This window comes from Onychostoma macrolepis, chromosome 01 (assembly GCF_012432095.1).
Source record: "Onychostoma macrolepis isolate SWU-2019 chromosome 01, ASM1243209v1, whole genome shotgun sequence".
Classification (NCBI taxonomy): Eukaryota; Metazoa; Chordata; class Actinopteri; order Cypriniformes; family Cyprinidae; genus Onychostoma; species Onychostoma macrolepis.
This window is the reverse complement of record NC_081155.1, coordinates 9,359,235-9,384,007: the sequence shown is the minus strand read 5'-3', so window position 1 is coordinate 9,384,007 and position 24,773 is coordinate 9,359,235. Positions and strand designations below refer to the sequence as shown.

Sequence of the window (24,773 nt, the reverse complement as noted above, 5' to 3'; positions counted from 1 at the left end):
TAACAATTATGAGTGCTCTGAACTTATTTCAGTCAGACATCTACAGAAGATCTTATTGAGAATTAACTAAGGTTTAGATGTTGATTTATTGTTTCAATTGAAGTAACCATGTTAGAGATCAGTGTCTGCTTTAGTTGGGCTCTTGACCCTTGACTTCTGTATTAGATGTTTTTTTTTTTTTTTTCCTCTGGTTGTTGTAATCATGTGTTTCTCAAACATATTTGTTACAGCTCAAAACCCAGAGGAAATGATCGGTAGTTGGTTGTCATATATTTATAATGACAGTCATCTGTAAGTGAACTGATCTCATTGAGAGTGAGCATAGACTCGTATGTCTAATCTCTGGTTAAGTGAATGTTGCATTATTTATAGTAAAAGTGTTTCTGTGACCGTCAGTAAACAAAGGAGTTTCTAAACAGTTCGCCCACAAAAAGTTTCAATCTACGGCAGCAACTGGACTCACACAGACATCAAGAATCAGCTTGTGAACCTCAAAAATGGTGACATTAAAAGAAAATAAAAATCATGCTGCAATGCATGCTGGGAGCCATGGGTGAGTTTTGTACTATGCTAGTACCCAGCATGCATTGCAGCACTTTAATTCTTTATCCATTCATGGTGTTCTTTCAGTAACTGTCTATCTTTTTGTTAATACAATCTTAGTACATTTGTGTCTTCCTTGTGCTGATAATAAAGTAAGAGGCTATCTTATAATACAGTAAGTTATCTGATACTTCGATACTTCCTTTAGATTGGTCAGATGACAAACTCTGATTTACATGAATTTTAATCCCCAAAAAAAAGAAAACAAAACTATTTCAGAAAATTATGAGAAACATGATGTTGTCATTTATTTATTACAGAAGTAACAAAAAAAAAAGACAAAAAGTATATAGCGTAACATGTAACATAAGTAACATGGGAAAAAATAAAATAAAATGAGTCAGCAGAAGTGATGCAATAAAAATGATTATTATCAAAAGATGAAGAATTGGAAGCTAATTATCACAGATGCATTTTCTCTTATCTGAGCATGGGATATCGTTCCAGTTTTTCAGGACGGGTTTTGCAGGATTCAGTTCAATGCAGTCTTCATTTCCAGCTGCGTCATTCGGCTCATTTTTTTCCCAAAACCTGAATTACATACAAGCAGTTTCAGTTCCTGAACAGCTACAGTATATTTACTCACTGACTCTCATAGGCTGTATATATATATATATATATATATATATATATATATATATAAAATGATCTTTTCAAAAACAAATGCAAAAGGTACACAGTGGTCTTATTTGTGTTTATAGCTTTTGACACTGTGTTTAACCCAGAGTTTATCTAAAAGCCATTTGAGGGTAAAAACAGTGAAAAAAATATGTGAGTTGGCGTTGTTTTATGCTTACATTTATAATCCGTTCAGGAAAAGCTTCGTAATACAGTCGCAATATAGGCTATAATATGAGGATCCGTAAGCCAGTTCGCATGTGCCATTGACACATTAAATATGCAAATAAGAATGTTAAACCGGGGTTTAGGAGTGTACAGTGTTAAATGTCATCACGGAATCAATTGATGAGCCTGGGTAAATTACAACCAGTGTGAAACGTGAAGCTCGGTTACCCAGGATTCTGTTAACCTGGTGTTTAAAATGACCCTTTTTGAAGTGAGAAAAGCCCTTCTCATCACTTACCCTTGTTTCAGTGGTGAATTATCCACCCATTTCATGTAGCCTTCCTGCTGTATGTCAGACAAACCAATCCACACTATCTCCTTGACTAAAGAAGATACCAGCTGCTGTGTGTGTTTAAAACGAAAAAAGAGTGAGAATCTCTATTACATTGGTTTTCGTCTTTGTCATCTGTCTGTCAACTAAAACTAATCCCAGATGCTTACTAGTAATAATAACAGATATTCAACAGGAAGAACAAATGAAAAATACATAAAACATTTTTGTTTTCATATTATTGTGGGCACTGATTTTTTTAAGCAATGTTAAAAAGTTTAAATGTGAGACTTTTTTTTTTTTTTTACTTGTGTGAGAAATCTATGTTCATTCACAACAGAATTGTCTTGAACTAGTTGCATTTGCCACTGAACTCACCTGCTTCTCTTGAGTGTTGATAATGACCAGATCAGCTCCACAATCCCTGCAGTACTGCCTGCTGTCAGACCAGCTCTTCGCTTCAGTGGACATGAAAAGCCTGCCCTTTCCTTTAATAAACATACACAACAAACAAATACAATTTTGATGATTATTTGTGTTGTAAACTGCAACTATACATTTAAATTTGTACAAACCTTGATCAGATAACTTCCTTATCTCAGTCTCTAACTCCAGCTTCTTCTGACTCAAAGAGTTGAAGTTGCTCTGTAACTGGTTTTTCTCAGCAGTGAGATCTTTGACTCTGGTCTCCAGCTCCAGATTCTTCTGACTCAAAGAGCTGAAGTTGTTCTGCAGTTGGTGTTTTTCAGTCATTAGATCAGTGTAATTGTCTTGTAAGCTGTTAATGGTTTGATTGAACTCTTTAACTGTGTTCTTGTAACTCTTTATCAGGTCTCTCTCTGCTGTGATGGTGATGTGCTGCAGTATGATGAAGACCAGCAGAAGAACACAAATGAGCCCGAGACTCACTGTGATCAACACCAAACATCTACTTCCTCCTGACAAACAGGAAGAAAACACACACAAAATCAATTAATGACAACTCACTGTGTACACTGTAAAACCCAACAAGTTAGGGTAACTCGAACCGTTTGAGTAAACCGATTGCCTTAAAAACCTAACAAGTTAGGTTAACTCAAACCATTTGAGGCAACTGATTGCCATAAAACATTTAAGTTTCATAAAACTAACAGTTATGAGTACTCTGAACTTATTTCAGTTGAGTTCACTAAATAAGATATATGCCCGACAAGTCACGGCAACTCTAACCGTTTGAGTAAACCGATTGCTTTAAAAACCCAAGTTAGGATAACTCAAACCATTTGAAGCAACTGATTGCCCTAAAACATTTAAGTTTTTTAAACTAACAATTATGAGTGCTCTGAACTTATTTCAGTTGAGTTCACTAAATAAGATATATGCCCGACAAGTCACGGTAACTCTAACCGTTTGAGTAAACCGATTGCCTTAAAAACCCAAGTTAGGATAACTCAAACCATTTGAAGCAACTGATTGCCCTAAAACATTTAAGTTTTTTAAACTAACAATTATGAGTGCTCTGAACTTATTTCAGTTGAGTTCACTAAAATAAGATATACATTGCAGTTAAGTAATTAAGTGATTAATTAAGTGCTGATTGAGCATTAGTGATGAACACCTGCTGTTAACAAACAGAATCACTGACAGAAAGAGAAACACAAGAACAACAACTGACTTCAGCCATAGCCTTAGATGAAATCAACTGAAATAAAATACTTTAAATCTCTCAAAATCTGATTAAACAACCCCACAAACAGCATCACCAACTCCACTTATTAATAACCTGACTGACTTTATTTCTGTCAGACATCTACAGAAGATCTTATTGAGAATTAACTAAGGTTTAGATGTTGATTTATTGTTTCATTTGAAGTAACCATGTTAGAGATCAGTGTCTGCTTTAGTTGGGCTCTTGACCCTTGCTTGCTGTGTTAGCATTTTTTTTCTTTTTTCTGGCTGTTGTAACCATGTGTTTCTTGGACATATTTGTTACAACTCAAAAGCCCAGAGGAAATGATCAGTAGTTGGTTGTTAAATCAACTCTTAATGAGCTGATCTCATTGAGAGTCTAATCTCAGATTAAACGGATGTTGTATTGATTATAGCAAAAGTGATTCTAAGAGCCAGTGGTTCTGTGACAGTCAGTAAATATAAAGGACTTTCTAAACAGTTTGTCCACAAAAAGTTTTAATCTATGGAAGCAACTACTCACACAGACATCAAAAATCAGCTTATGAACCTCAACAATGGTGACCATTAAAAAAAAAAAATAATAATAATTCTGCAATGCATGCTGGGTACTAGCATAGTACAAAACTCATCCATGGCTCCCAGCATGCATTGCTGCATGATTTTTTAAAATTAATTTTTTAATGGTCACCATTGTTGAGGTTCACAAGCTGATTCTTGATGTCTGTGTGAGTCTAACTGCTTCCATAGATTAAAACTTTTTGTGGACAAACTGTTTAGAAGGTCCTTTGTATTAACTGACTATCACAGAACCACAGGCTCTTAGAATCACTTTTACTAAAATTAATACAACACTCATTTAACCGGAGATTAGACACTCAACGAGTCCATGTTCACTCTCAATGATATCAGTTCACTTACAGATGATTGTCATTATAAATATGTAACAACCAACTACCGATCATTTCCTCTAGACTTTTGAGTTGTAACAAATATGTTCGAGGAACACATGATTACAACAACCACAGAAAAAAAAAACAACTGACACAGAAGTCAAGGGTCAAGAGCCCAACTAAAGCAGACACTGATCTCTAACATGGTTACTTCAATTGAAAATAAATCAACATCTAAACCTTAGTTAATTCACAATAAGATCTTCTGTAGATGTCTGACAGCAATAAAGTCAGTCTGGTTATTAATAAGTGGAGTTGGTGATGCTGTTTGTTAGAGTTGTGACGTTCGCGAACGAACCGATTCTTTTGAACGGCTCATAAACATGAACGATGGGAGCCGTTCTTTCTGTCGTTCTTTTTTTCCTATGCGTGTTTCACACAGATGCACACAAATTACATTACATGCAGCATTTGTCAAAAAGTCATTTCATTTAAGTCTGGGTCAACAAATAATTTACACAGGCATTTGAAGACTCAACACCCAACACTGCAGGTCACAGGTTTGAGAGCAGAGCCAGACTCAGACAACAACAGTGACACTGATGTGTCCATTGCCTCCTCTGCCTCCACATCAAGTGCAACTGCAGCCACAGCAGCCTCTGACCCCACTGGGCCCACCACATCGCCAGTAATAGCGGACTGTATGTAGACATTTCCATTTTATTTATTCAAATTTTATCTACAGTATATTTAAAACTTTAAATATTTTTTGTATTCTATCAAAATGTTCTTGTGTGACAACAATGTTCTTGTGTGGAAGTGTTTGTAGTAAAAGCTGTTTTGCTCAGAAATTTATTGCAGCCGGCTTTGTTTTTGATGTTTATTTGTGAGTAGGTATTGTATGAATAACATAAGTCAACGTAGCTTTACACATACACACACTTTGTACTAAAGGTAAATCCAAAATAGTGATGTCACTGTCTAAGCAGAGGGATGTTATGCAACCCTATGGAATATAGTCCACACATGACAAATGAGGTAATAATCAATATTTCAGAATAATTCAAACTCAGATATTGGTGTGTGATATCTGAGTTTTAATTATTTGACTACAAATCTCACCTCATCATTCCTCCCAGTGATTATTTCCAGGATAAACTGCGATGCCCCCAAGCTGGCTTCTTAAAACTGACTAAATATTTAAAAAGAGCCGTTCTTTTGAAGAACGCCAAGATCCGGATCCCCTCAAAGAACCATAAATCCCATCACTACTGTTTGTGGGGTTGTTTAATCAGATTTTGAGAGATGTCATGTATTTTATTTCAGTTGATTTCATCTAAGGCTATGGCTGAAGTCAGTTGTAGTAGTTCTTGTGTTTATCTTTTCTGTCAGTGATTCTGTTTGTTAACAGCAGGTATTCATCACTAATGCTCAATCAGCACTTAATTAATCACTTAATTACTTAACTGCAAGTTTTAAAACTTACATGGTTTAAACCAAGGGAAATTGGTTTACTCAAATGGTTTGAGTTACCCTAACTTGTCGGGTTTTACAGTGTATTTTTAGAGGCTCAAATCCACTTTTTTTTTTTCTTTAGATAACAGACAGGTCTTTTTAGAAAATATATTATTTTATAATGACAGTGACATTTCTAGGGTAAAATATGCAAATAACAACATATGATGAAAAGCTAAATATAAAAACAAATCCATGTTAATACCTTTCATAAGGCAGAAACACTGACTCATTGTTCCTTGAAAAATTGACATTATATGTAAACGACTATGTAACGAGTATATGATTGACATTATATGTAACGTTTCTCATTTCCTCAAACACCATTTCTGCTTCAAATGAAACTTTCTGCTTACTTTGCTTTCGAGCTTTTCCTTCATCCTGGCAGCGACTTTGTGTTTGAGGTTCACATGTGTCCTTAATATCTTCTTTTTCAATATTTTCATAAATGTCCTCTAATTCCATTATCCGCTCAGATGTCTGACAACATGTGTTGAGCTGTGGTTGAATGATAGATACAGTTTCTTTTTCTTTTAAATAGGGTTAACCCCGAAAAGGAAGTGGCTTCATTAGTTTGGAAACAGAGAAAAATTCAGACTCACACACCCTTAAACAGGCCTAACTGGACCTTTGTATTGATGTCTGTTAACTGGAAGGGAATTATGTTTTTAGACTGTTACAGAGAGGATGATTGTAGGAAAAATGAAAATGCATTCATGTTTACAGTTTATATGTGGGTGGCAACAGGATCTTCACGTAGATATTTACTAAGTGTATATGTAGGGGTCAGTGTTCTGCCATTTATATACTAAGATAGTATATGAATATGTATAATAGCCTATATAAATGTGAAAAAAATATCCTTATTCATGAGAAACTGGATATTATGAGTTTATTATTTATATTGTCAGTGCCTATAATGACAATTTTACATTTACCTTCTAACAAATTTCATCTGATCATTCAAATCAGTATCATATGGAGATTTACAAATACGATGAAATCATCTGACATAGACATGACAAAAACCTCAATCAGAAATGATTAAATTACAATGAAAATGATCCCATAAAACATTACATAAAAGTGAACAAATTATGAAATATCATAACATTTAGGCGTGGAACTTGAAGTCTCACAAATCCCCTTTCTCTTCTCTGAGCATGGCAGATCATTCCAGTTGTTCAGGAAGGGATATCCAGGTATAATTTCAATACAGTCCTCATTTCCATCAGCATTATTCGGCTCACCTTTGAACCAAAACCTGAATAACATGTATAAGATTTTAAATTATTAGGACCGTTTATTTAATTTAAAACAGCCCCAGAGTTTTATTCAGCAACTAAGCAATAAGGATAATGACATTTACATTTGTTATTTAGCAGAAAGCAACTAACAAATGAGAAACCTCAAATGCAACATTATGCAAGGGTCAACGGTACTCACAGTACCGCAATGACAAGTTTCAAGAGTATGCTAAAAAGTACAGAAGTGAAAGTGCAGAAAAGTGAATGAAGCGTATTTACAGCAGCTTGTTGTCGCAGTTCAATTCATGTTGTTGTCTATGTAGATTTATCACTAAACCATCCAGGTGTTTGAAACTTTCCAAAAAATTTACTTTTTAATAAAATCACTGGACTATAAAAAACTTTAACAAGACGTTTCAGTGTCTATCCAAACACCTACATCAGTTGTAAAAACAGGAAATGACTCAGGCAAATATATCCACAAATGTCACATGATCAACAGACCTATAGAGGTCATATGACTACTAGATTAAATGTGTGACACATGCCAGAGTAGATGGTGTTACAGCTCATGATGGGAGAAGGGTATAACTGCAGCCTGGAGATCTCCAAATGGGGGCGGGAATTCCAAAACGGGGCGGGAGCTCCAAAATAGGGTGTGGCTTCCTCCCATTGACAGACAGGCACATGACACGCATGCACAATTTTTTCTCCCAATCAACTTCAGCGCAAACTCCGCCCCACAGCTGATTCTAAAGATTTTATTGGTTGTGTCACTCACAATGTTAATTTAATTTCCTACACTATGCTACAAAAAATGCTAACCCCTAAACCTACCCCACACCTGACCCTAACCTTAACCAGTGAAATTGGCTGCACGGCGGGATTGGCGCTGAAAAGAAAGTTGCAGTTCAGGAGATATGCAGTTAATATGATTATGCGATATGAGATCTCCGAGCCGAGCCGTTCATAACTCCCCAACCGGACCTCACCGGACAATGGCACCTTTTTAGTTACACCCAGCTTCACTACCCCATCCTACCCTGTGAATTTCAAGCTCCGGGATGCCCCCGTTGCTTAAAACCAAGCGATAGAGTAAAATCTTTCCCATGCGCTGAGCTGAGACTGCTCGCGGGAGAGCTTGTGAGAGATTCTCGTTTATATCATTAAGCAGAGGTTCAAACTCGGGTCCGAACACCACTGGCCACGAGCTTTGGGCTCTGCTCTCATGGAGAATATTGATTTATATATCATATTTTATTTTAGATAAAACTAGAAACAATGTTTAATTTATAAAGTGTTATTTTGAAATGTAAGTCAATAACAATTGGCTGAAGCCAGAGCCAATGGTGAAAGTCTTTGCGCGAAGAGACCCCGCCCCATTTTGGAGGTTCTGCCCACTTTTGGAGTTCACGCCCCATTTTGGAGATCTCTGGTCTGCAGTTATATCCACTTGCATGATGGTGCCCCTCCTACTCTCCGAACGGAGCACTCCAATCTCTCCTTGCAGCGTCGTGGCACCGTTTCCAGCACCGCATCATAGGCGTAGGACAGATGGTGTCTCAAACCCCCTCCCCTATTCAAAGAGGGACGCTCCACCTTTACATGTATCGCTTCCTTTACGCTTCTTTCAAACCACCTCTCTTCTCTATCCAGAATTCTCACCTCATGGTCATGAAAATTATGGTTCTTTTGTTGTAAATGTAAGAAGATTGCCGAATCCTGCCCAGAAGATTTTGCACATCTATGTTGAGTCATGTGTAGATAAAGTGGTTGTTTTGTTTCTCCTATGTATAAGTCCTCACACTCCTCACTACACTCAACAACATATACCACATTACTTCTTTGATGTTTAGGAATCTGGTCCTTAGGATGGACCAAACATTGTCTCAAAGTAGTCATTAGTTTGAAATACACAGGAATCTTATGCTTGGAGAAAACCCTTCTGAACTTTTCATATACTCCAGGCACATAAGCGATAACAACATGTTTTTTTCGGAAATTATGTCTCCTTTGTTCTGACTGTTTCACCTGCCTTTTTTGTTTTGTATGAGTTTTGATAAATGTCCAAGTTGGGTAACCACATTTCTTTAATGCTTGTTTGATGTGATTGTTCTCTTGTTCTCTGGCCTCTGGAAACGTGGAAAGCATAAGATTCCTGTGTATTTCAATCGGAGTGAGAGAAACAGTGAGATATGTTGAGACAGGTGAAAAGCTTTTCTTTAATAGTGAATATTGACCTATTGTGCGTACCGTTGTTGCTCCCGCTGTTAGCAGGGTTATAATCGCTGCATTTGGGGTAAAAAAAAACAGAATTATGTATTGTGCCAAGAAGGTTGTCTGTTCGTTCACACAGGCACAAACTGATTGACAGCTGCCTTTTGCGGAGCCTTCACCGATTACCTCCATTAATCAAAGCATTCGGCACGGTCGTCTTTGAGTGACGTCACCTCCCAATACAAACACGCCCCCTAGTATAGTCCCGCCCCCTCACATTGATTGACAGCTTTCCATGTAGACATCGGAAATTCAAATGCAAAAGGAATTGTGATTTCATTTGAGTTTTGGCAGGTTACATGCACAACGCAGAGAAAGTGAAAAGGCAAATGTGGTAATTAATATTGCTATTTAAATATGACAGGCTCATAGTAAGACATGGGAAATACAGTTGCAAATGGACTTTGCCTTTCATTTGAAATGTGGCAGTCACTGTGCGTTGCAATTGCATTTGGATTATGTCCCAATTTATGCGCCCAAATGTGGAAAACGCAATTGAAAATACAATTTGCAATTGCTTTTGAAAATAGTCCGGAAAACCCTTCCATAGGTTTTGTTTCATGTTTTTGTTTTCATATCTTTTATTTTGTGATTTGATTCATGCTGTTGGTGTCATGCTTCCCTTGCCCTTAGGTATTCCTGCCTAGTGTATGTGTCATGTTCTGATTGGTTCTTTGGTTCATGTGTCATGTTCTCATTGGCTGTCTTAGTCATGGGTCTGGGTTCTCATTAGCCTTGTTCGACTTCATGCGGCACCGCAAAGATCGGCTGCCGCCTGACAAAATCAATGCATTCTGGTTAGAACATTTGTCCGACTTTGATCGGCGCTACAGCCGCCTTACGATCACATGATGTGCCATCAAAGTACCACGAGAGCAAAACAAGACCAGCCGCCGAGGTCAGGGGCTGAAGTTGCTCAAAATCGGCTGCTAGAGCCTTGATGACGAAACACTTTATTCTCATTGGTTAGATTCTGTGATGACAAGCACGAGGTGTGTTGCCTGTTTATTCTATCAATTCAATTCCAATAATGCCCACAAATCTCTGTTTTTCAACAGTAAAAGCATTTTTAGTGTAGTCGCACTGTTATATTGAATCACGTTTATCGATAAAACACTGATAAAAGCATATATACCCCCACTTTATTGGTATTTAAATATTATATGTTAATGTTGAACTTTATTCGTGAACAGATGGCGCTGTATTAAGCAGTATATAAAAAGTGTTTCTGTTGCTCATGAAAACGTTTCTGTGTATTTGAAAAACATAGCATTTAATTTACTTCATCTGTGATAACAGTATGCAAACACCGTGACAGCGTCACTACCTGGAGCAGAAAGTGTCCGACTTGACGTCTCCCCGACTGCAAGCGGCTATTAAAAAAGATTAAGTGACTAATTAAATGATGATTGAGTATTAGTAATGAACATCTGATGTTAACAATTAACATCACTACACAAGAACTACAACTGACTTCAGCCACAGCCCTGGATGAAATCAACTGGAAGAAAGAAAAAAAACAAAAAAACATTGCCACCATAATTGTGGTCAGTGTTTGCTTTAGTTGAGCTCTTGAGCTATTTAATAATTCAAAGAAATTTGCTTCTAAGCAATTGCAATATTGTTTCACAGCAAACTGTTGTTTCGAGTCATTTTTATGAAAAGCACTGGTAAAAGCATATATACCCCCACTTTATTGATATTTAAATAGTATTTTTATGTTGAACTTTATTCATGAACAGATGGTGCTGTATTAAGCAGTATATAAAAAGTGTTTCTGTGTATTTGACAAAAATTGTATTTAATTCACTTTATCTGTGATAAGACTATGGAAACACCGCGTGAGCGTCATTACCTGGAACAGAAAGTGTCTGACTTGATGTCTGTGCTTTTAATTCTGCCCCGACTGCAAGTGTCTGCTCTCGTCAGCCGGTGGCAGGCTAGTGTAGTTCATTTCGAACAAGCCTAATGGTTGCATTGTGTCGTGATCCTGTATTGTTTGCTATAAGTAGCCCTCTTGTTGCCATTGTCTCTTGTCGTGTATTGATGTTGTAACCTGCTGTCAGTGAGTTTAATCTGTTCATGCCAAGTCAAGTCTGTTCAAGTCAAGTCTCGGTTTGGATTATGTTTGTATTTTGGATCACCTGTGAAAATAAAAGCTGCACTTGGGTTCATCACAGCTTGCCTTCAGTGGACTAAATGTTACACTTACCCTTGTGTCAGTGTTGAATTATCCACCCATGTCATGTTGCCTTCCTGCTCTGTGTCAGACAAACCAATCCACACTCTCTCCTTGACCAATGAAGATATGTTTCTCTGTGTGGGAAAAAAAATAAGAGTGATTCTTCCACTTTCCCTTCTTTCACATAAACACACATGTTGGGTTTCCATGTTCCGTGGACATAATGGATACTGTACAAACTGTATATTCTATCCCCTAATCCCGACGACAACTCTCACAGAAAACTTTCTGCATTTTTAAATAAAAAAAATAAAAAAAATAAAACATTATTCTGTATGATTTAGGCAAGGATTGCAGATATTGCCATCTTTGTAGGGACATTTTATCCCCATAACATGGGGTTTACCAGGACCACACACACAGAGAGGCAGTGCCTCCTATAAAAAATAAAAAAATAAAATAATGAGAAAATAAAGAAATTAAGAAAATAAAAGTTTTTGTGAGATCCTTATTTCAACCCACCTTCTACTGTATGTTCTATGCTGAGTCTCAATGGGTGAACCAGTACAATCGACTGGTCTAAATAACCCCATGTGCACATATTTAAATATGCTCACAACCAGTGTTACAAAAGTAATGCATTACAGTAACGGATTACTTTTTGCTGTAACACAGTAGTGTAAGGTATTATTAATACATTTTCAGTAATATTTTACTCGGTACATGTTCAGTAATGCTTGCATTACAACATACTTTTAACCCAAAATGTAATTGCCAAAAAAGCCAAAAAAAAAAAAAAAAAAGACGGCGAGACATTAATGAACCAAAAAGGTTAGTTCTATTTCCTGTTCGTATTCAGTCAATAGTGTGGTGTCCAAGTTTGTAAATAAAGACTAAACGGCAGCTTCTGATATATTTGTTTAGCAATTTATTTAATTCATCTCCCTATCGCTGGTGGAACTTTGTATTGTTTGACATAGTCCAGTGAAGGCGTGTTTAGGGCGTGTTTTACAGGGGTGCCACGAGGCATGATTTCAGCCTCTATGCTCTAGGTCCGAGGCTATTAGCCCCGCCCGGCTCGCACTGGCCAGTGGAAAAGCGGCTAATGGGTGAAGATGGCAGAAGAATGTACATTCGTGAGATGGACGTATGCACATTGCTTCAAGTTTGTCAGTGAACCTCTTGAATTCAAAGAGAATAAAATAATGCCATGACAAGATGCACATTTCTTCTTTTCTTATTGTTGCCATTAGAGTTTACATATAGTCCTGTTGTGGCTAATATAAATAGACCCAAGCTATTCACAGATATTGCTAGATAGTCACCTAGCTTAAATATGTAATATTAATTAAATAGTGCTCATAAATGGCTGTTGAGATAGGATTCTCAAGTGAAATGAGTAGAGGCATGGACCCGGAAACAGCAGTCCTTACGTCATAGTTAACAAGAAGATTCTCCCCAAGCCGTTAAACTGACGTCATCAGAACGAGAACATCATTCCAGAGTGGAAGCAAATTTTCAGTTTTTGATTAAAGATTACAACAGCAGACAATTTTGTTTCCTGGTGTATTGACTTGCACGGTTTAATTGTTCACCACAAGACTAGTAATGTGCACTAAAAAAGTAAGTAACTGTTAGAGTCATTTTTTATGTCATGATGACTTTAATCATTTTCAATACCATTGGCAAATCTACCACATACTGTCATATAAATATTTTAATATCTCAATTTTTTTTGTCCATCCGTTTTTTCAAGGCAATCATTATTCCAAGCTTTGAGTGGTTTAATCCAAGTCTTCTAAAAAAAAAAAAAATGTTCGCTTTATACACTCTAAAAAATGCTGGATTAAATACAACCCAGTGCTGGGTAAATATTGGACAGAACACATGCTGGGTTGTTTTCAACCAACAGTTGGGTTAAATGTTTAATCCAACCTTCCGGGCAGGGCAGTATCCCAACCGCTGGGTCTAAACAACCCAGTCGCTGGGTTCCTCCATATTTTACCCAGCATTTTTAAGAGTGTATGATGAACAGATTTTAGGCTTTTATATAGCCTACATATAAACATTGAAAATGACAAAAATCACAATCTTAAACATTTGTTCATTCTGTGTATTTGTGTCTTTAAAATAGGGTAACTTTGTTGCAAAAGCTTACAGCAAAAAGAAGCATGATTTCCGATTTGATTTCAAACTGAATTGAATTTACAAAAAAAGACAAGTACACAGTCAGTAATACAATTATAAAACAAATGACCTCAGTTCAGTTGAGGTATTCAAAATATGACAAGACTGAATTTTTATAGGCAGTGATTTAAGAGCCATGTATGTTGTTTATTTAGATAAATGGAATATCAGATGGCTTTGCCCTGTAATGTCTGTACAATGCAGTGATGCAGTTAAACAGACTAGGATACCCAGTCAACAATTTGATCTCACAGTGATGTCACCATGATCTCACAGGATACTCGTGATGAGGTCACAATGTGAGGTAACAGTGAGCTAAAAGTGTAACCTCACAGCGCCCTCACTGTGTGCTCATACTAATGTGAGGTCAAAGTGCACTCACTGCACAGAGACTAGGTACCCAGCATGCATTGCAGCATGAAGCTTTTGATTGTCACCATTGTTGAGATTCATACACTGATTCTTGATGTTTCTCTTTGTGTTTAAATGACAGAGTAGTTAATAATGTTTGTGTCTTATGCTGTTGTAGTTCTTCATAAATGATTATGAAAGTGATGTGACATACGGCCAAGTATGGTGACCCATGCTCGGAATTTGTGCTCTGCAATTAACCCATCCAAAGGGTACACACACCCAGAGCAGTGGGCAGCTATTTATGCAGTTGGGGGTTCGGTGCCTTGCTCAAGGGCACCTCATTCGTAGTATTGAGGATGGAGAGAGAGCGCTGTACATCCACTACCCCCACCTACAATCTCTGCCGGCCCAAGACTCAAACTCGCAACCTTTAGAATACGAGTACAAGTCCGACTCTTTAACCATTAGGCCACGACTTCCCAAGACCAAGAATGCATATTGAATCTAGGTGATGACTGTGTTGTTATCATCAATAACAAACCACCTGGTTGCAGTCTCTTTTTGGGTTTCCTTGCCATAACATATGTGCTTTACAAACACAATTACAGCAGCCTAAAAAAATATAATGTTATAAAGTCAAGGGTCAAGAGCCCAACTAAAGCAAACACTAATCACTATGATGGTTACATCAAACAAAACAATAAAACATCATCATCTAAATCTCTGTTAATTCTCAATAAGCGCTTCTGAAGATGTCTGACAGAAATTAAGTCAGTCTGGTTAATAATGAGTGAAGCTGGTGATTTGTTTATTTCAGTTGATTTCATCGAAGGCTGTGTCTGGAAGTCAGTTGTATGTTTGGAGAAGGTTCTTATAACAGAAATCTGTTAGCTGGGCGTGCACTCATGAGCTCATCATGTGAGAGCACTGTGATATCTCTGTGATAGTGTTGAGAAACAGGAAGTAGAATGTCCCCTGGTGACTGATATTTGAGCTGCCTCCTCTCAACCTGCTCAACATTTTGAATTCACAATGAGCTCATATGCTCAGTCAACACGTGAGATCACGCAATGATCACAGTGACATCACACCATTCTCATATGGTGATCCTCACAGTGTGAGTAATATATGAACTCATTGTGAACTCAAAAAGATGTGCGGGTTCTTATTTCTGTCAGACATCTACAAAAGCGCTTATTGAGAATTAACAGATTTAGATGATGATGTTTTATTGTTTTGTTTGAGGTTACCATCGTGGTGAGTAGTGTTTGCTTTAGTTGGGCTCTTGACCCTTGACTTTATAACATTATACTTTTTGGGGGCTGCTGTAACTGTGTTTGAAAAGCGCATTTGTTATGGCAAAAAGAGACTGCAACCAGGTGATGTTGGTTTGTTACTGATGGTAACAGCACAACCATCACCTAGATTCAGTATGCAGTCTTTGTAAGGAGTTATTAATCTAAAGTTTTTATAATAGCTCTGTGATTATACAGTATAGGACCCAGCAGTGTCATAATCATTTATGAAGGACTTTAAAAGTATGATAAGACACAAACATTTTGAACTACTGTGTCATTTGAACACAAAGAGAGACATCAATAATCAGTGTATGAGTCTCAACAATGGTGACAATCAAAAGCTTCATGCTGCAATGCATGCTGGGTACCTAGTCTCTGTGCAGTGAGTGCACTTTGACCTCACATTAGTATGAGCACACAGTGAGGGCGCTGTGAGGTTACACTTTTAGCTCACTGTTACCTCACATTGTGACCTCATCACGAGTATCCTGTGAGCTCATGGTGACATCACTGTGAGATCAAATTGTTGACTGGGTAAAGCGCTAGCCACATCTGCCAGGAATTAATAAAATTATGTGGAATACCTGCAACCCCGCACAGACATTCAGACTCTGAGTTTGACACGTTTCCTGTCAATATACTGTCGGAGAAGAGAGAGCGAGATGCAGCTTGGATCGGTGTATTTACGTGAGATACTGTGGAAAATGAGTAATAGAACCGTGTCAGGTATTTCAGTATCGGTATCAAAATATAGATAATTATGATGACACTACCATGTAGTTTGTTTCTCCGAACTTTGAGTCCATAAATTACGCTGAGCTCCCTGCCTCCCTCACTGTCTGATCAGCTCTTCAACCCTGCTGCTGCAGGCTTTTCCCGGCCGGTTCAGATATTACGGCTTTTATTGGTCCGTTTACATTCGGATGTCTTTATTGGCTACTGAAGTGCCATCAAAGGTTTGAATATCAATTTAAATTGTGGGCGTATTCAGTAATTAAATATGATTTAAAAGTAACAAAGTAGATTATTTTGTACTTAAGTACAAGTAAAAGTACAGCTTTAAAAATATACTCAAAAAAGTACAAGTACCCGCAAAAACTACTTAATTACAGTAACGTGAGTAATTGTAATTCGTTACTTCCACCACTGCTCAAAAGTAATACAGGAGTCATGTAACGCATTACAATTCTGAGACACTAATATTGTAAGGTAAGGAATTACTTTTAAATAACAGTAACAAGTAATCTATAATGTAATACAATTTGGAAGTAACTTGCACAACACTGCTCAAAACAGAATCACATTGAACTAGTTCTATTTGCCTTTGAACTCACCTGCTTCTCTTCAGTGTTGATAATGATCAGATCAGCACCATGATCCCTGCAGTACTGCCTGCTGTCAGACCAGCTCTTCAACTCATTGGATGTGAAAAGGCAGCCAGTTGCTTTCAATAAACAAACATGCTATTGTATTTTTCATTTGTAAAGTGCAACTACATAATTTATTTTTATTTATTTATTTTACAAACCTTGTTCAGATAACTTTGGTATCTCAGTCTCTAACTCCAGTTTCTTCTGACTCAAAGAATTTAATCTGTTCTGTAACTGGCTTTTTTCAGCACTGAGATCTCTGACTCTGGTCTCCAGCTCCAGTTTCTCCTGACTCAAAGAGTTGAAGTTGCTCTGTAACTGGCTTTTCTCAGCAGTGAGATCTCTGACTCTGGTCTCCAGCTCCAATTTCTCCTGACTCAAAGAGTTGAAGTTGCTCTGTAACTGGCTTTTCTCAGTAGTGAGATCACTGACTCTGGTCTTCCACTGGTTTTTCTCAGCAGTGAGATCTCTGACTCTGGTCTCCAGCTCCAGTTTCTCCTGACTCAAAAAGCTCTGTAACTGGCTTTTCTCAGCAGTGACATCTCTGACTCTGGTCTCCAGCTCCAATTTCTCCTGACTCAAAGAGTTGAAGTTGCTCTGTAACTGGCTTTTCTCAGTAGTGAGATCTCTGACTCTGGTCTTCCACTGGTTTTTCTCAGCAGTGAGATCTCTGACTCTGGTCTCCAGCTCCAGTTTCTCCTGACTCAAAAAGCTCTGTAACTGGCTTTTCTCAGCAGTGACATCTCTGACTCTGGTCTCCAGCTCCAATTTCTCCTGACTCAAAGAGTTGAAGTTGCTCTGTAACTGGCTTTTCTCAGTAGTGAGATCACTGACTCTGGTCTTCCACTGGTTTTTCTCAGCAGTGAGATCTCTGACTCTGGTCTCCAGCTCCAGTTTCTCCTGACTCAAAAAGCTCTGTAACTGGCTTTTCTCAGCAGTGACATCTCTGACTCTGGTCTCCAGCTCCAATTTCTCCTGACTCAAAGAGTTGAAGTTGCTCTGTAACTGGCTTTTCTCAGCAGTGAGATCTTTGACTCTGTTCTCCAGCTCCAGCTTCTTCTGATTCAAAGAGTTAAAGCTGTTCTGTAACTGGTCTTTCTCCAGTTGATCTCTTGAACTGGACTGTAACATGTGTGTAGCTTGTATTTCTCTCTCTGCCATGAGTTTGATATGCAGTACTACAATGGTAGCCGCAAGGAAAATGCACATGAGGCCAAAGCACACAGTGCCAAACAGGAAAGCATCAACATTCAATTGAAAATTGCAATCAGTTTTCTTGTTGAATTAGAATATGTTCACCATTACAAGTGCACTTGTAAAAATCATATATCCATATGACATATGCATATGACTTCTGCATCACACTATATGTCTTACCGTGGTTTCGAGCTCTTGATTCAGTGAAGCTGAGTTTTTGGTCCTTGTTTGCATAAGTATCTCTGTCCAGTCCCCTCTCACTGTACTTGCTGCTGGTCTCGTGGTTGTCATTTTTATAAACACTCTCTACACAGTAAAATCCCCAGTGTTAAATCAACACTGCTCAGAGTGTATTTGGTCCCACTCCAAATAGTGTTAAAGTAACACTGAAGCAGAGTTAAAGCTAATGAGATAATTATGTGATTAATTAAGTGCTGATTGAGCATTAGTGATGAACACCTGCTGTTAACAAACAGAATCACTGAAAGAAAATAGAAACACAAGAACTACAACTCACTTCAGCCACAGCCTTTGATAAAATCAACTGAAATAAAAGACATTAAATCTCTGAAGGTCTCAGCAGAGGAGGATTAAACAACTCCACAAACAGCATCACCAGCTCCACTTATTATTGACTTTATTTCTGTCAGATGACTACAGAAGCTCTTATTGAAAATTATCAGAGGTTTAAACATTGATGCTTCATTGGTCAAAAGCAATGCCACCATCATGGAGATGAGTGTTTACTTTGGTTAGGCTCTTGCCACTTGACTTGCTGTGCTAGTTTTTCTTCGCAACAATGCATATGTAGTTGTAAAGGAGAAAGATCAGTGCTTTACACTGAGCACATAGAAGATGCTTCTGTGTGTTGAGACAATCATTGTGAGCTGGCCAGACTTTACGCTTTTTTTTTTTTTCTTTGGATTTTTGCAACTAACTTGCTGATGTTACAGTATGAGAAAACATTGTAGCCAACAGTTATCGTGAACGCTTAAATTTAATTTGAACAAATTTATTTTTTGAACAACTGTATATATATACTATATATAATATGAATCTCAACAATGGTGACAATCAACAAAATTCTTCAAGCTGCAATGCATGCTGGGTAACACCATAGTAAAAACTCCCACCATGCACTGCAGTATAAATATTTATTGTCACCACTGTTGAGGATCATATGATAAGTGTTCATGTCTAAAAGCTTGACCTGAAACTCCTCAACTTTTTGAAATGTTACGGTCCTATATGTTTAATACAGAGCTCAAAATTATTGTAGAAATATGATAATTATATATCCAGCAACACATGATATTATTTATATATAAGCTTACATATTTTCTTGGCTGCTTTTTAGTTGATGAATTTAAGTCAATAATCAAAGAGCAAGCAAGAGAAACCACTTTGTGTTGGTTAGTCATGTCTTTGATAAGCAGAAAGTGTAATCTGCTACATTAAGCTTCTGTTTCAGCAACGTTTAAGTGTTTGCAGTGAAACACTATTGCAATTAATTAGAAGCAAAATTATTTAAAAGTTCTACAAGGGTCATGAGCCCAACTACAGCAAACACCAACCTCCATGATGGTGGCATCATTTTTTGACCAATAAAACATCATCTAAACCTTAGTTAATTCTCAATAAGATCTTCTGTAGATGTCTGACAGAAATAAAGTGAGTCTGGTTATTAATGAGTGAAGCTGGTGATGCTGTTTGTGGAGTTGTTTAATCATCCTCTGCTTGTTAACAACAGCTGTTCATCACTAATGCTCAATCATCATTTAATTAATTACTTAATTATCTCATTAGCTTTAACTCTGCTTCAGTGTTACTTTAACACTATTTGGAGTGGGACCAAATACACTCTGAGCAGTGTTGATTTAACACTGGGGATTTTACTGTGTAGTTCCATGATCACTTCTCTTCAGCTGTGGACTTCAGGAGGACGAGTGCAGGGTTTAATATAGAGAATCTCCCCTAGAATTTACATATTGCTGACTGTCAAGAATGCAAACTGATGAACTATACAGCTTCACAACAAAAATGTTGGGTTCAAGGAATCTCCCCTCCCCCCTTTATTTTGCAGAAAAAAAAAAAAATTCTTAACTGACTTATAATTATAATAACTGTATATATTTTAACAATATTTTTTTTTCTGTAAAAATATAGTTTTTTTTTTTTTTCTTGCATAGTGACAAACCGCAAAGCTCATTATGCCACTTTCTTCACATACTGGTGAATATTAGAAAAATTATTCTTGTCTTTATTGTGGATTTTTGTGAATTTGCGTTCAAATCTTTCAAAACAACTACAGAAGTCTTTAATATAATACATCATCATTTTTTTTAAACAGCACAGAGAAGCATTAAAAATGAACTTTCCATTCTGACCTTTCTATGCGAGTATTATCTGCGCTCAGTGTCACTATGAGGTGATGAACTACAGACTGATCTGATGTGCTATATTCAAATGCACATTTCTCTCCAAAAAAGCGGATGCTATTTTGCTTACATTTATTTGATTTTAATTTTACATCCTGCTGAGCTTGAATTATGGGAAAATTGAACTTGCAAACCATACGGTTCATCACAAAACATAAGGTTACTCTGAAGTAAGCATTATAATCAAGCATCTCACTTCAAAAATTGCATATCGCCATCAATAATAAATCATTACTTTCTAAAATGTGTTGTTTTGGAATAGTGAATAAGGGGATGATCGAGACAGATGATCTTGCTTGACCACATTTATTATGGAAATTTGCTTAGACATGCATGTGTCCCAACACCTTAAGAATGGTGGTGTAAGCAAGTCATGCTTAGGTATACATTAATTCATCACTGAGTAACAGAATGATTGCTAAAAAAGAGCAAAAGTCAAAATTAACTCACGTTTAACAAACATTTAAAGTTGAAAATTAAGCAATTTTTTCTGTTTTATAATGTTTAATTTAGTCACTGAGCATCTCAAAGCAATAGTCTGGCGTATGACTCATTAGCTGCAGCCGAAGTGCAGATCCTGCTGGAGACTCAACATGCCGTTGTATTTTTCTCTGAGTTCAGCGCTAGTCTTGCTCTCCTCCAAGCTGGGCCAAAACTCCAACCACGTCCTCTCGCCCAGAGCATACTGACCACTGCGGAGACATCAGAGGAAGAGCATGTTAAAGAAGGGCTTACATAAAAAGAAAAAGAGGTTTATTATAGAATGTGGCGTATTCACGCAAAAGTCAGTGTTATCTGCTGTACAGCACAGTAAAGAATGATTCAGAGTTAAAAAGGTTAATAAAAATAAAATAAAAAGGTTAATGGACTTCAGTCTTTCTACTTTAAAAAAAAATGTTTAATTCAATGTCTTTGTAATTACTTGTAAACTTTCCTAATTTCTGAGTGAAAATTGTTACAAAATGAATCCTTATGTATATAATTTTACTTAAAAGAGAAGGCATTTATAAATTTGACCTTTTGAAAAGTATTTCATATTTCAAGTTCTCTTATCAATACAGATGCACATTCACAGATCAGAGGGGGCACATACTTGGATCACAGGTCAAATGTACTTACATTCTGTGCACCAGTTGGACATCATCAGCCTGGCCCATGATCAGATAGCTCTCACCTCGCTTCATGTTCAAAGCTTCTTTGCAAGAGATCTGTAAGGAGAAGGTACGCTGCTCCCCCTCCACGACAACTTCTGGACCTACACAAATTCATTTCTAACATGTGACATGTTTGATTTTCTCTCCGTCCTCTGAGGCACTGAGTTAGCACTGACACAACATAGCAAAAAATCATCAGTGTCTGGTAAGATAAAGACCATTAAGACCAGACATGAGTAGCTTGTTTTGTATGGATTAAACTTAAACAAGTCATCAGAAGAGCATTTGTGTATCTTACTGTTGAAATAAGCAGGACATTAAAATGGCAGGATTTGCAAATGTTTACACACTGTGGTTGGAGTGAGGAGTCGTACCTGTTTTGAGGGCGTGTTCAATCCTCACGTCGTAATAGACTGTTAAGGCGTCCTCATGTTCTCTCAAAACAACCGCTTTATAAACTGTAAAAATGCATTAGATTTATGTAGCATCTTACTTATCACCACATTAACTAATAATTATATATATATATATATATATATATATAAAAAAAAGTCTGTAAACACTCTCAGTCATTGCACCAAAACATGCACACACATAATAAATACCGTAATTTATTTTAGGATCACAGGCTTTCTTATTACGGTGAGCCTCAAGAATTTTCTCCTTCTTTTGAAGGCTGCAGTTTTCTGTTTCAGCAATGGAAAGAGAAATTAACGTGCTGTAGATTAACGGTATAACTTTGAATGTCTTTGCACTTTTTTTTTTTGGAATTATTATAACAATGAAACACGCTACCTTCGGCACACTGACAGACATCGTTCTTACAGATTTTCTGAAGAGCTCCTTCCTTCCTGGTTGGATGATAAAACCTCACACAGCGATTTTCTAAACATGGAAGAAAGACATGGGTCACACAACTTTCATTTTCAATGATATTAAAGAAGTCAGCAGTTAAAATAATGCTACAACAAGTCATAAATATACTAAGTAAAATTTGTTTATGTAATAAATTAATTTGTTTAAAATCATGTAAAATGTACAATCTTACAGACTTTATGCAGAACATTAACAATGACTTGGTACAATTACAATGCATTATAATGCAGTCAGACTAAATACACAGGTGTGATTGCTTAAACCAATATCACATGTTTGCTTCCACATCAGCTTCATACCTATAGAGTAGTATTCATATACAGTGACTGCTGCTGGTTGAAGGAAGCCTCCGTTCATTATTCTGTGCAGCCGGAATGAAATCTTATCTTTCCTGGTATGAGAAATCTGCAGAGAGTGGAAGTGCAAATAGCAGACACCTTATAGTAAGCATTTAGAAGGGATTTTTCATTTGCATGAAAAAAAAAAAAAAAAAAAAGTAAAAATAACTCAAGGTTTTCAATGTTTAGAACGTTCTCTTTTGTTGCAGATGTACTTGTGATACTCAAAATAATTTAAATATTAATAGATAATATTAATAGGATTACCAATGGTGGACAATATTATTAGAACATAGTATTTTCAGTAGCTAAAAAATGGTTTTAAGTCATTTATTTCTATATTTTGCTGTAGTGTGTCAGTAGGAAATATCAGTTTATATTTCCAAACGTTAATTTTGCCATTAATTGTAATAATCCAGTGAGATTTTTGTTTGCACAAGGAGTCTGACAACAGCTAGTGCTCCACACAGAGATCTGATCTGATCATGATCTGACCAGTGGCGAAGCTATGGGTGGGCCCGGGTGGGCCAAGGTCCACCCACTTTCAGCCGTGGCCCACCCAATGAGAAGTTGGTACTTTTCCAAATGAATGATATTTATTAAACGATAATAATAATAAACGTATAGTTTCCCTATAACTTCATATATTTACTTTAAAATATATTTAACGTGAGTTTTCTTCCTATAGGTGCATAGCATACCCTTGTCAAAAATGATGATTCGTCAGTGACGATTCAGTTAGTCCCACCCACATTTATGTGAATTTGAAAATAGTGAAACAAACCTCGATCAGTCTTTAAAAATATTGGATATCCTAAATGAAACTTAAGTCTTAGCACTGAATCCAGACCGCCTACAAATGAAACCAGACCACCGGGTGATGGATTTAGATTGGAAACTTATGAGTGTGTTTAAAGCATCATATTAGCAATGGTACAGTGTTTAAACCGCTAAAAAGATGCGTCCTTTGTAGCGAGAAACACATAAACGTTGTGCTACATACTCTTCTCCACAACAAACTGCATATTTGCAGCTGTGCACATTTCTGCGGTATTCGTTTACTCTCCTTTGAACGCGAACTGACAGAGACTGATTATAAGATCATCTGCGAAGCTCCGTCGTCTCAGACTAAGGTAATGCTTTAGAGTTCTGACGTTCGCGAACGAACCGATTCTTTTGAACGGCTCATAAACATGAACGATGGGAGCCGAGTCGCGGCTGGGGGGGAGCCGTTCTTTCTGTCGTTCTTTTTTTCCTATGCGTGTTTCACACAGATGCACACAAATTAGCTCCTCCGCGAGACAGAACAGTTATAGGGGGAGGGGCTACTGCCTAACAGCATGATGATAGTTGTGCACGCATCCTTCACGTGAGTACTCCAGTGGAAAAAATCCTGCGTGCCTCTGTCATTGGGTAGGAGCGGAGTTTAAAAAACACGTGCGAGTGCCTCTCTGTCTCAGTGCCAACGTCAGTAATAGCGGGTCGTTCGAAGGAAGAAGACACACACGTGACACGTCTGAAAATGAGCCAGAGGAAAAGGAGCAGCATTTGGGTGCACTTTTCTCGCGGAGAAAACAGTAAGGCTACATGCAGCATTTGTCAAAAAGTCATTTCATTTAAGTCTGGGTCAACAAATAATTTACACAGGCATTTGAAGACTCAACACCCAACACTGCAGGACACAGGTTTGAGAGCAGAGCCAGACTCAGACAACAACAGTGACACTGATGTGTCCATTGCCTCCTCTGCCTCCACATCAAGTGCAACTGCAGCCACAGCAGCCTCTGACCCCACTGGGCCCACCACATCGCCAGTAATAGCGGACTGTATGTAGACATTTCCATTTTATTTATTCAAATTTTATCTACAGTATATTTAAAACTTTAAATATTTTTTGTATTCTATCAAAATGTTCTTGTGTGACAACAATGTTCTTGTGTGGAAGTGTTTGTAGTAAAAGCTGTTTTGCTCAGAAATTTATTGCAGCCGGCTTTGTTTTTGATGTTTATTTGTGAGTAGGTATTGTATGAATAACATAAGTCAACGTAGCTTTACACAT

General features: G+C 37.3%; 3 protein-coding genes across 4 annotated transcripts in view; all 3 read right to left on the bottom strand.

Annotated features, from left to right (window-relative positions):
* Window positions 1–898: 898 nt before the first annotated feature.
* LOC131546996 (CD209 antigen-like protein C) lies at window positions 899–6,288 on the bottom strand. 2 transcript variants are annotated; one of them, XM_058787185.1, is made up of 5 exons: window positions 6,153–6,288; window positions 2,296–2,658; window positions 2,099–2,208; window positions 1,688–1,791; window positions 899–1,134 (listed from the first exon to the last, which is right to left on the bottom strand). In XM_058787185.1, the coding sequence occupies exons 1-5, from the start codon at window positions 6,259–6,261 to the stop codon at window positions 999–1,001; spliced, it is 822 nt and encodes a 273-aa protein (XP_058643168.1). In that variant the 5' UTR covers window positions 6,262–6,288; the 3' UTR covers window positions 899–998. The 2 variants fall into 2 exon arrangements, with proteins under 2 accessions (XP_058643168.1, XP_058643179.1); XM_058787196.1 differs by having other exon boundaries at window positions 1,688–1,788.
* A 383-nt stretch (window positions 6,289–6,671) lies between these two features.
* Window positions 6,672–17,842, bottom strand: LOC131543549 (CD209 antigen-like). Its single transcript, XM_058780975.1, has 4 exons — window positions 16,870–17,842; window positions 16,676–16,785; window positions 11,533–11,636; window positions 6,672–7,060 (listed from the first exon to the last, which is right to left on the bottom strand). The coding sequence occupies exons 1-4, from the start codon at window positions 17,840–17,842 to the stop codon at window positions 6,892–6,894; spliced, it is 1,356 nt and encodes a 451-aa protein (XP_058636958.1). The 3' UTR covers window positions 6,672–6,891.
* A 2,794-nt stretch (window positions 17,843–20,636) lies between these two features.
* The window catches only part of c3a.4 (complement C3a, tandem duplicate 4), a 28,944-nt gene continuing 24,807 nt past the window's right edge, over window positions 20,637–24,773 (bottom strand). The window contains 6 exon segments of the mRNA XM_058785082.1: window positions 20,637–21,038; window positions 21,466–21,601; window positions 21,875–21,958; window positions 22,106–22,186; window positions 22,296–22,385; window positions 22,676–22,781. Coding sequence (XP_058641065.1) covers window positions 20,900–21,038; window positions 21,466–21,601; window positions 21,875–21,958; window positions 22,106–22,186; window positions 22,296–22,385; window positions 22,676–22,781 — 636 coding nt within the window. The 3' untranslated portion in view covers window positions 20,637–20,899.